The 12147-nt window shown below is 41.0% G+C and overlaps 2 protein-coding genes across 3 annotated transcripts; one reads left to right on the top strand and one right to left on the bottom strand.

Moving 5' to 3' along the window:
* Window positions 1-647: 647 nt before the first annotated feature.
* On the bottom strand, window positions 648-6517 carry prcc (proline rich mitotic checkpoint control factor). Its single transcript, XM_030764875.1, has 7 exons — window positions 5500-6517; window positions 5322-5369; window positions 4625-5107; window positions 4148-4234; window positions 3206-3352; window positions 2977-3042; window positions 648-1867 (listed from the first exon to the last, which is right to left on the bottom strand). Exons 1-7 carry the CDS (start codon window positions 5869-5871, stop codon window positions 1781-1783), a joined length of 1290 nt encoding a protein of 429 aa, XP_030620735.1. The 5' UTR covers window positions 5872-6517; the 3' UTR covers window positions 648-1780.
* On the top strand, window positions 5660-11869 carry mrpl24 (mitochondrial ribosomal protein L24). Of its 2 annotated transcripts, none has more exons than XM_030764877.1 (6): window positions 5660-5681; window positions 8397-8583; window positions 9314-9409; window positions 9563-9666; window positions 9951-10081; window positions 11185-11869. In XM_030764877.1, the coding sequence occupies exons 2-6, from the start codon at window positions 8401-8403 to the stop codon at window positions 11319-11321; spliced, it is 651 nt and encodes a 216-aa protein (XP_030620737.1). In that variant the 5' UTR covers window positions 5660-5681; window positions 8397-8400; the 3' UTR covers window positions 11322-11869. The 2 variants fall into 2 exon arrangements, with proteins under 2 accessions (XP_030620737.1, XP_030620736.1); XM_030764876.1 differs by lacking the exon at window positions 5660-5681 and adding an exon at window positions 7071-7189.
* Window positions 11870-12147: the final 278 nt, after the last annotated feature.

The raw sequence follows: 12147 nt of genomic DNA, 5'->3' as shown, positions 1-12147 counted from the left end.
CTCTTGTATATGTCACTCCTTAATGACGTCTACACACATGCCAGTTTAGTCAGACAGCCTTACTTGCGGTTATAAAAAAAAAACCTTTAAGAATATTAGTCTCTCTGTTACCTCCAGGACAGTCCATTAAAGACTAGGTTTATGGTCTTTGGCAGTTCCCTCTGACCACAGACAGGTTGTTGTGAGATATGTAATGCTACTAGAAGCCCCTGTAAATAACCCAGACAGTGAGAGTTTGGGCTGCGTGCTTCTGCCATCACTCTGGACAAGCCCCTGGGCAGGATGATACCCGTGAACAAACGGTCTGTCTTTCACATAACAATTGTTTTCACTTTCACTGTATCCAAGGCATTTCATCCATCTCCTTGGCCCAAAACTTTGTTAAAAATCACTTCAAACGACAGCTCCTGGGGTGTCTCTTCACGAGTCTTTGATCTGACACCATAAGATTTGCAGTGGACACAGTTCTAAGACAACAGTCCTCATTAATCCTCCAGGAGGTCTATGGAACTGCATAAGACCTCAGTGTCATTTCAGACACAGCTTTCAGACCAGCTTTCAAACATGCTGGTAAACTTACCCCGTTTTTCTGAAAAATTTAAAATGTTTCCGTAGCTGAACACAAAGAACGATATTAGAAGGAAATGAGTTCATAACCAGTTTGCTGTCATTTATTTCAAATATACAAACATTTATAATGAAGTATAATCTGACACGGTTAATCTTGTGATGTGTGTGCTGTTCATGTAGAGGCCAAATCACAATGATATGCTGTAATTAACAAAACTTCCTGCGGTGGTCTGTACATTTTAACCACCCCTACAGATGCACTTCAACTGTATTTGTCTATTCATGTAACCATAGACTTTTCTGTCAGCACATAAGATCTGTACATAAAACTCTGCCAACACAAATATTTGTGTATGCTCTAGAATCATACTGACAAAATTCTCTGCCAACATAAACGTCTGTTTATGTGCTAGTCATACTTATAAAAATTTAGGAGAATAAGAGTGGAAAACCATAACACTTAAAAAATGAGATGATTATGTGATCTGGACATACTATAGAGATTAAATTCAAACTCCAAATAAAACACAGAGACTGGATAACATGATTTAGTTCTGCTTGCATTGCCCCAACGAGAACACAGCCAAAAAACATTTAACATTCAGTTCTCAGCTCGATTTATTTCTCACAGGAGAAATTACTTTAATGTCATCAGTCACTACCCCCATCCTAACATCTTAATGCCCAAAATACAACTGTGTTTGAACTAACGCTTAAACATTAAAAGGAGTCCTCAAAAATACAGAATTAACTAATTGTTGCATAATATTATTCAGTACTGTTCAAAGTTAGGCTTAGGGTAAACGTTTGGATTAACTAGGTAGACAGAACAGCATTCAAAAACACTGAGAAGGGGGAAAAAAAAAAAACAGTACCCAGCTCAAACTAACATGACCTCCTGGTTCTCAGTCTCACTCACCCCCATTCACTCATACACCCAAATGAATCAGATTTTGTGTCTAAACTTCACGTGGAATTATCAACAACACCTAAGGCCATGTAAAAATCATGGAAAATTGTGAGTCTGTGGACTCTCTTCTGGACTTTGTTTTTTTAGATAAACCAGTGTGGTTGGAGACAGAATGGTAATGACAGTCACATACAGCAATAACGAGAAATGAACTGATGCTCCGCAGACATGGGTACAGGCTCTAACATAATGTGCCCATTAAATAATGGTGAACTTCTTCCATGTGCCAACGGTGATCCATCAGAATCCGTACTTGGCCTGTGTTTGCCGACGAGTCAGTTTGTTTTCAGCCCAGGTGTTCTTCAGCTCCAGCTCTCGCTCCTTGGCCTGTATTCAACACAAGAGTTTCCTCAACAAAACTGTCCATAACAGCAACGTCACACTGCAGATGTTACTTTAAAACACCATGGAAATTTCACACTTCGTACCATGTTAATTTGATTAGTGTATTTCATGCCAAATCCTACTAAAAAGGCATCTGTCTGATCTAGAGATTCACCTGCTCTGCAGTTTATACCAACAGTAAGCTTGACAGGTAAGAAACTACCCTAAAGTACACTTTTATAATGTCTTACAAAACAAAACTCTCATTGTTAACACTGCCTTATGACGTATATCAGTCATGTGAATGTGGTGTAACTCTATCTCTAACTTCCTTAGGATGCTCTTTGGTCTTTGTCTTCATGCCCTTCCTTCAGAACCACTGCCCAACAAATGACCCCAGCATAGGCCTGGGTTCTTATCCAATAAATGAGTTCAGTTTCCTCACCAATGCCAAAGCACATGTCAATGGTAAAGCAATTATATCCCCATTAGGGTTATTTTCTTTCACTTGCACACTGTGAGCCACCAGAGAACAGGGAGTGGATATTTATGTAACCAACCTATTTCAGTCTGAGCCTTTGTTTATGATATCTGCTAACAAATGACTCACTTGGGCTTCATATATATGACTGTGTAATAAAAATATTAAAAATTGTCATTTGTAATCCACTAACATTTGAAAACATGTCTAAAAGTATCTAAATACTTTTGCAAGTCATTGCACATTAGCACAGATAGGTCTATCCCCACCTGCGTTTGATCTGATTTCCCTCCAGCCTACTCAGAGGTTAATGAGTTAGTATTCTGACATATATATATATATATATATTTACAGAAATTCCTTTCACTTTTGGCCTCACAATGCACACCTTACATTGTGTGTTAAACTAAACTGTCCATACAGTGCTCTACAATTCCAAACAGAACAAAAACTGATAGACTGTAACCAGCTGTCTAAAACTAAAGAGGTGTCAAAAGTCACAATTATTTGTCTTGATCAGGACACAAGTCTGCTAACAACACTCTGAGGTCACTACTGAACTGACAGATCAGTGATCTGCTGACAAATGAGAATCCAGGCAGAGAATCTTTAAACAGAGAGCAGCACTCACCTGATGGATCAGATATGTGATCTGGTGCTTGCGTCTCTGCTGGCCCGTTGGTTGATCTCCTTTTTTCTAGAAACATTGAGAGCAACGAAAAAGTCACCAATTTACAATGAGCAGTCACTTCCCTGCCCTGTGAATCATGCCACACAGTCTACACAATTTGGTCTCTGTTTTCAGTTGAAAAATCTGGTATTTGGCAACATAACTGGTTTTTAATCTTGTCCGCCCTCACCTTACTAAAAGACTTGTGCTGCTCCTTCTCCTTGGTGATGTTCTTGGTCAACCACTGCTGACTCCCAGACAGCTGATCATCTCCTTTAATCTCCAAGAACTTCACTTCCTCTTTACCCCGGTTCTGCTTTCCTTGCAGTCTTCGGAACTGGTGGATTATACCCAACAGGCTTTCAGCCAACAGTACTCTCACTCACTGGAGAGCACTGTTTAGGATACTCATTACAGTTCTGCAACTGTGAGTTGCAAAATACCTTTGCTCTGACAGTAAGAAAATTCAAGAAATTTGCAATTTGCTAATCTACTGAAAAAAAAGGGCATTGTTTTTTTAAGACAAAAGATCTGGAGTTTGGTATTGCTCAAGGGCACCTAGTGTTCTAAAAAGGAGTTCTGAAATTCACAGAAAGCAACCTTCACTACAGATGATTATTATTCCTACTCCAGTCCAACAGTGTCTGAGACCACAGACTGTCAGACCACAGGCACAGGATGGTAAACAGTGTCATCAGATATCTTAACTTTAACCTGGTTTGGACTGTCCAATTCCCTGCAGGAACCATAATCCCTTGCCATGGCATGAGCCCTGGGCCAACAACAGGAAAGTGAAGACTAGGGTATACAGCAGCTGATACATGCACAGCCTGCCACCACTAATATGCACCTGTCAGGCTGCAGGGTTCTGCCCAGACAAGTGTGAGGACCCACACTGTTATCCCAGATTCCCCTGCAGTTCTATAGATACTTCACAGACACAAGGAGTCTCTACTGACAAAGGAAAGTAACCTCTCTTACTAATCATTCCAGAACCCCGTGACCCAATCTAGTCACAAGTAATACTCCACCTGGTGCCCAGGACCAGAGTAATGAATGGAATACAGTGTAATTTAAGGTGCCTCCACCAAGGCAGCCCAGAACACAACCCTGGGAGAAACACCAGCCTTACCGCCTCATTGTCAAATAGGGATCCTTGGTCATCTGGTTTGAGGAGCTCAGGGTCTTGGCCTTGGTAATATTCCGCACTGTAATAATCCTACATCAATGACAAAACACACAGTATTTAAGAATAATTTGTGGATGTGTGCTTACTACACTAGGACTGTGCGTTCAGCTTTTCTCTTTTAAAAGAAGTGCATTTCTGAGTCCACAGAGAGACAAATTCAGTGCCTTCTCATTGACTCAAATTTAGTGAAAGATCTGCACAACACAATATCTGTCTAAGGCCTACTTTACCACTATTTCATAACTACTTTACTGCATGTCCACAGTCTGTGTTATTTCACTTTACCTCTCAGAAACATTCTCTATGTAAGACCACATCCAAAAAAAGCACATTCAGGACATTTAGGCAGTGGACCAGGAGCAGACTGAGGTAATGAATGCTTCTGGACTGGGAGCAGACTGTGGTAATTAATGCCAGTACCTGAGTGGAGGGTTGTGGTAGCACACCAGTGGAAGGGGTCTGGTACAAAGGCGCGTAGCTCGACCTCTGATAACTGTCCCAAGCATAACTCTCAATGTGAGAGCAAAAGTCGAGTGGGGCGTTTTCCATGCCAGATGGAGTGAGAAGGACAGTCGGAGCAGAGCTCTGGGGATCTGGGCTAGGCTGTGAAAAGTCTTGTGAGTTTTCCTCCAGGGAAAAGTAATTGTCGGTCGTGAGCTCCTCGTCGCTACCTTCTTCTGCTGCCATCTGTCGGGCGAGTTGCAGAGCAGCTGACTTGGCTGCAGCCTTGATGGCAGACGGGGATGCGCTTGAGGCAGACAGTCCCTGGGACGCTGCCTCGCTCCCATGGGCCTGGGTGTTAGACCCAGGGCGTTTAGAGAGAGAAAGAGGCACCAGAGCACGCTGACTCTCCTTCACCACCAGGTTTTTAGGCTGAGGCAGCAAAGAGGATAGACCACTGCCCTGAGAGAGAGAAAATCAATTAGACAGCTAAGAATGAAGACATAATTCTTGATGCTATAAACTTCCTGAATAAACCCTGAATCCAATTATACAATAATACAATTATACAATAGTGAATGACATTACAGTAATACAATACTAAACAGGATGGAGTATAAACAATGGATTTAGACAATCAAATAATTTACAGCATTAACAGTCAAAGTGCTCATACCTGGGGTACACCCCTCTTTCTCACTGGTTCATCATCATCCGAGTCAGACTGGACACACAGGAAAAATTACAAATAATATGAGAACAGCATGGCATAAATTCCAGACTTCAATAGTACTAACAGGCTGTGATTTATTACTTGCAACTGATCGATGTTGTAGAGAACTAGTAGTACTCACATCAACTGCTTTAATTGCAGGGATTGTGATTTTCACCGGCTCTATGCGTTTCTTTGGCTTTGGCAAGTCAAAAGGCGAACCTTTAATGTCCAAACTCTCTGCACTACTTTTGACATTCAGCAGCTGTGGATCTGCTTCACTCATTTTTTCCGGATTCGTCGGGGGTTCAACACCTGAAAATGGTGAGTGAGTTACAGTCTGTGTTTGATCAGAGTGTGATACACTTGGTTTGTCATGCTGATTCTTCGTCAGAGCATTCCTCGGCTGCGGCAGAGACGCAAATAATCCACCCTGCTTCCCCTCAGATCCTACAGAACTCGGCGTGTCCTCAGACTCACTCTCGTCACTACTACCGTATGCTACCAAAGACATGGCTAACGAAGACGTTGTAATGTAGTCATGCAACGCTGACGTAAACTAACGACTACTGACTAAAGTCAGCACGATAACTGTAAAGGATCCTAGTTTACAACACTGAATTTTTTTTTTACCAAATATGAGGCTTTTCGTGGCCCAATCGCTAAAATAATCTTACTGTCCACGGTTCTTCATGAATTCACTCAGCACTTTGCTTAAATTGCTTTGTATGTTCGTAAAGCTATTTTATACTAACCGATCTACCATAGCTATCGTAAATGCTAACTGAGTGGTTAGCTAGTACATATGTGCATTTTTAACGTATGTGCAGCGCATGAAGGTCGCATTAAAGAACTACAGCACTTGAACCGATGTTTACCGCAATGTAAAATTTGACCAGTTTATCGGTATAGTTAACTTAGTTATTTTATGTCGTCAGGGTAGCTAATAGACGATGACTGCTAACTTGCTAATTTTCTTGGTGTTTCTGCAAGATCCTCACTGTTCAGCTGCTTGTATTGCTTCTAGTTTGTGTATAATTAACAGACAATTATTTTGAGCGATAATTTAGTAATATAAACAAAAGTTATAGCTAGATATGAGGTGTTTACGGGATATAAGTCCAATTTAATTGGATATACTACTGCGCAGTATATCCTGTCCCATGCCTCGGAAATGGCCTCCAACATAACGATTGCCTCTACGCTGTATCAAAATAAAAGTCCAATGAAAAACAAGGTCACCTTGACTCATGACTTTTTTTATGTGTTAACTAAAATCCTCCAGTTTACTTATTAATATAACTAGCATTTATTATTTTGTCAGGTTATATATTTTCACAAGAAAGACCCCCCCTCGCCGTGTAGATTAGTGAATTGCTAATTTCTGTAACTATAACTATATGACAGTTTACACAGAAAAAATATTGATAGGCTTATATGGTTTCTGGATCCCTGCACATAAACGCGTGAATAGTAATGAATACAATAAGAACACACTATTTAGTTTTCTGTCAGATAGGATAGGAATGTTTCGATTTGAATTTATTCATTCATTTATTCGTTTGTTTGTTTGTTACCTGGTGGTTATTTTTGTTCTGCTTAGCATCAAGATGAATTAGATTCATATCACTTCTGGTACTATAGGTGGCGGTATGCACTGTTACGCGAACGGGCTTTAAACATGTAGAGGAAGAAGAGATTCTTTTGTCAATGTCGAAGCGTACGTGAATGTGAATGCTCTAAAAAATAGCCATTTTTCGATTGTGTATTTATTTCTTTGTAAGTGAAATTAAAAGCAGTTATTTCGAGGAGGAAACATCGCAGATATTTTGGTAAGCCGAAAAAAAACATGTTTTTCACAGATGCCTGCTTTCATTTCGTGGTGCTGGTGGCTAGTGGTAGCTAGCCAGTTCACATCTTGTAAACGTGAAAGTGTAACTGAACAGACAAAAATCTGACAGAGATACAAACATTGCAACGCCAGTTTAGTCGAAAATTACAAAATTATCGCTCATCTGATTTAAGATTTCAGCAATTATCGCCAGGTGTCCAAGCACGCTTAGAGAGTGTGATATTCGCTGCTGACATGATGCTTCTAATACAATTTCAAACTGAGGCATGAGCCTCTCACAGACCCAAAGTATATTATCACCCTGACTTTAAATTGCATCATCTTAAACCCTTCAAATGAACGGCAAGGTTAGAGTGTGTAATCTTTAAAAGTTCAGAGGAGCTCAACTGGCCTAAGTGTGAATAAGTTCCCCTCAGTGCACCACACCGCCTCAGATTGTCGATATGGTGCACCTACATAAATATTTCACCCTGTATACCGTGTAGTTTATATTACAGCTTATATGTGCTATCGAACAATAAATGGGTAATTAACCAAATAAAGGGGATACTGAATGATCGGGAATCTGTGAAGTATACGGTGTGTGACTTAAAGTTGTTTACTTTCATTTACTTTACATAGGCTCTTATCCAAAGCCGCTTTCAGTGTCGTCTGCATTACAAGTCAGTAGCCTCTGATAGTAACCTTAGGTTTAGGACTTTGCTGTATTGCACATCAGCGGAGAACCACCATGTCAGGTGTATTACCCATATTCATCTGTTAGTGGGCTGGTTCATTCGCTACCAACCCATGAAAGTAAGGTCACTGAGCTTCTTAAAAGCAGACAGAATGGTGCAGTACTGTCAGTACGACACAGGTGGACATATATGTGACCATGACAGGGTGTCACTATAGCTATCACTATATTCACAGCCTCCCAGCTCTCCTCTGCTCCAAACAACTGTACTGCAGGAAAGAGAGAGTGCTTATAAGAATCTCTTTAAACTTACAACACCATTGCCTGACATTTGTCATTTGAGTAAACTTTCTAAATGACTGCAGTCTGAGCTATGTTTAGGGACTAGAACTGTTCATGTGATCAGAAGTTAAATTAACATGTTAAAATTGACAGCTGGTATTAATAAGGAATCAAGCTGTCAATCAGGTGTCATGCAATAATCTTCAGTTTTCCATGTCCTCATATACAGAGATATGCGGTTAACATTGTTGGTCTCTATGGCGGCGAAGGCTGCTTTTCCATGCAACTACCGGTATGGAATGAATCGTCCTTGGACAGTAGCAGCCCAAAGACTCAATCCTCCTGGTAAGATGAGAAGGAAGGTTTCCGTCGAGCCCGTCCCAGAGAAAGACTGGTCTGTGTTCCGAGGAGATATGGTAAGAAACAGTGCATACTTGTTTTTACTGTTGAATATGCACCACAGAAAGATTTGCACATGAGAGTGTAATGAGAGAGCGCTGCTGATCCTGCTGTCAAAGGAGATGATTCTTGGTTTGGACTGTCTGTTAGTGTGGAATCTTTAGTACAACTTACTCCTCACACCCCAGCCACTTGTGAGAAAAGTAATGAATGAACACTGTACATTTTTACATTTACGTGTAGTCATTCGGCGGATGTTTTGTCCAAAGCAGCTTAGAAAAGAGTATGTTTGTAACTTTATTGTTCAATACGGCAGTAAACAGATCAAATCATTTCAGGAAAAAAAAAAACATTGAAAGAGGACTTTAACTGTTAAAAAAAATTGCCTTGACACAACCCTAGTTGGATTGAGTGAGCTGTTAATTGAACTGTTTGTCTCGTGCTTTGACAATATGGTGAAGGTGTAACGGATAGGAGTAAATAATCAGAGTGCATGTGGAGAAAGGGAAAAGAAGCAAAATGGATCCGTGTGATCTGTGGCCTGCTGGATCCGCTAGTTTCAAGGTTAAATATCAAACCCTGAGCCCCACACCACATACACCAGAACTATCCACCAGCCAGCTGCAGATCTTGCTAACTTTTGTCATTTATTAACAAGTGAAACGTGGTGAAAACATATGGGTATTATACTGATGTAATGAGTGAAATGTGATATCTATATTTAGAGGGTTTTGTAACTTCGTCTAGATGGAAGTTTTGTCTGGGAAGGACAAAGGAAAACAGGGCAGAGTTGTTCAAGTGTTCAGGCGGCGAAACTGGGTCATACTTGAAGGCCTTAACACAGTAAGAATCATTCTTTCACCATCTCTCACATCTACACAGCTCATCCACTGATACTGTGTTGTCCTTTATCTAAATGCATAAAAACAGCACTAAGGTTAAAGAGGAAGTTGCATTGTTGAGAAGTGGAGTTGATTGGTTTGTGGTTCCCCTCAGCATTACAGATACATTGGCAGGTCTGGAGATTATAGGGGGACATACATAGCCAGTGAAGCCCCCCTGCTGCTCAGAAATGTGTCCCTCATCGATCCATCAGACAGGTGAGTGAGAAATTACCACTGACACACCATTTTAAACCAGAGCCACCAGGACATCCATGTTTCAGTGACTGCTCCTCAAAACATTAAGTATCAGTGTACCACTCCACGTACCTCCTGACCGTTTTAAAGTCCAGTAAGCAAGCTCATTTGTGTTTATTGTCAACCTGAGGTTATCTCCTCTGGGATGGGACTGTAGATGTGTAGCTTAAAGCAGACTGGTGGAATAGGACTGTTGCCATGCCTGTTTCTGTCCTGGCCGTTAAACGTTGTTTCCCCCCATTTAGGAAGCCCACAGAGGTAACATGGAAATACACAGAGGAGGGGGAAAAAGTCCGCGTTTCTGTCCGAACAGGGCGCATCATTCCTAAACCAGTCTTCCAGAGGAAGGATGGCATCATTCCACAACAGTGGAAAGGTAAGGTCCTTAGAGTACAGCAGGAGATGGAGTGGTAAGGTCCTTAGAGTGCAGAGGGAGATGGAAAGGTAAGGTCCTTAGTCGCTGACTGACATTTCAGATAAATCAGTAGAAAGAGAATTTCTGCTGAGACAATAATAAAAAATTGTGTGAGGGAGGGATGGATGCTTGTGGTTATTTATTAATCCATTAACACATCATTCTCTTGCTAAGCCCTTTTATCTCCAGAGTCGTCAGGTAAAGATTATTAGTGTGTCTGTGTGCAGGGTCATCAGGTAAAGATTTGAATGGCAGAATTAGTGTGTTATGTGGTTCCAGCCAACAGGACGGTAGGATGACTAACTGTCCAGACCTGGTTCTTTTCTGGTATGCTGTCCAGACCTGGTTCTTTTCTGGTATGCTATCCTGGCTCTGCTGTTAAATTAACACAAACCACACAGTCAGCTTGCTCCTCTCACTTCCCATCTCTGTGTCAGTAGCATCTGGTACAGTCACCTAGAAATATCTACAGTGTAGGAAGGGTCTAGTGCAGGGGTGGGCAAATCCGGTCCTGGAGGGCCATGGTCCTGCTGTTTTTCTTGTTGACCAACTAAATACAATCTGTGATTGGCTGAAGAGCGTGCACACCTGTTTTCAAGGTGAAAATCAACAGGTAGCTAAGAGGTGAAAACAAAAACCGGCAGGACATCGGCCCTCCAGGACTGGATTTGCCCAACCCTGGTCTAGTGCATTAACTAACTCTCTACTCCTGACTGTGTTCACAACAAAGATACAAGGAGGTGCAAAAAAGGTCTTCACCTCTGATTTACAGTGTCAGATTCATGTTTCATGCATTTTGATGGTCACCAATCCATTTTAAGCATCAGTTTTAGTCATGCACTTATGCTGGGACAATACCAGCACATGCTTTGGTGATTGGTTTATTTTTGCTGCAGTATGAGCACTGGTATTAGACAGAAATACTATCTGTCTCTGCAGTATGTGCACTGGTATTGGACAGAAGCACTGTCTGTCTCTCAGGGCCTGGAGGAGGACACAGTCAGACAGCAAAGGGGTATATTTGTGTCACTTTTTTCACTTTCCACTTTTTTCCACCTTTTCAGATGGGCCTAAAGATACAACTCCAGAAGACTGCCTCGAAAAGACATACACACTGTCGCTGAAGACCTTGGAGGAAGAGATCATGGAGAAGATGAACATTGAGGAACCTAGGCGAGCGCGTAAATCCTACTGGTACTGAGCAGTGTCCATGCAGCTGTGGCTGGAGTGACATCAGTGTTGCAAGAATATCCGTTAGTACCACTGTGTATCGAACATTTATGGTGAAATACATATGTCTAGTCCAAAATGAAAAGGTGAATAGATAAAGTGGAAAATTGTTCTCCACACTCTTTCATAAATGGTTTGCAGCTGAAATCTTTGTCATGTGTTACAATGGAAGCATTCATGCTGAGACCTCATATAAAACTCCATAATCGAGTTTTCAGTCTAGCTTTAGCACAGGGCTTGTAGACTTTGTACATTATTAGTAATTTTTTTTAAGGAGCAGTTGATAAAGTCTCCTTGCCCTTCTTCAGAGGTTGTGTGGCACTTTTAAAACGCACATTTGAAGTTGTGATGGTTCTTCTGTTTTTCCTAGTGCAATCACACTTTCACATAAACATCAAAGAAACAAGGCATATTTGAATTGATTGTGTTCATGTGCTCACTGTTATTTCCACTGACAGTTTTTTTTTTAGAATATATCATTACTGCCTGAACCTAAACTCTGAATAAATGTGATAAGAGCTGGTGTGAAGTGCCATCGTGACACATGATGGCTAATGTGGTGCAGTCATTTATATTCTGTGCAGAGGGACTGAGGGAGGAGTGTGGGTCACACATAATTATCATTGTAATGTAATGTGCAAAAGTTTGACTGACTGACCAATGAGAAAGAAAACATCCTTATTTGAGAGAATCATTTGAGTTTATTTATTTGTTTTGAATCCTGCTGTTTCCCATATTTTTATTTTTTCTGTATCCACCTGATGTATTCTGTAAACTCCTGGATTAACTAGCAGCAC

This window comes from Chanos chanos, chromosome 2 (genome assembly GCF_902362185.1).
Source record: "Chanos chanos chromosome 2, fChaCha1.1, whole genome shotgun sequence".
In the NCBI taxonomy this organism is placed as follows: domain Eukaryota; kingdom Metazoa; phylum Chordata; class Actinopteri; order Gonorynchiformes; family Chanidae; genus Chanos; species Chanos chanos.
The sequence above is the reverse complement of the archived record's forward strand: the minus strand, read 5'-3'. Positions and strand labels throughout refer to the sequence as shown.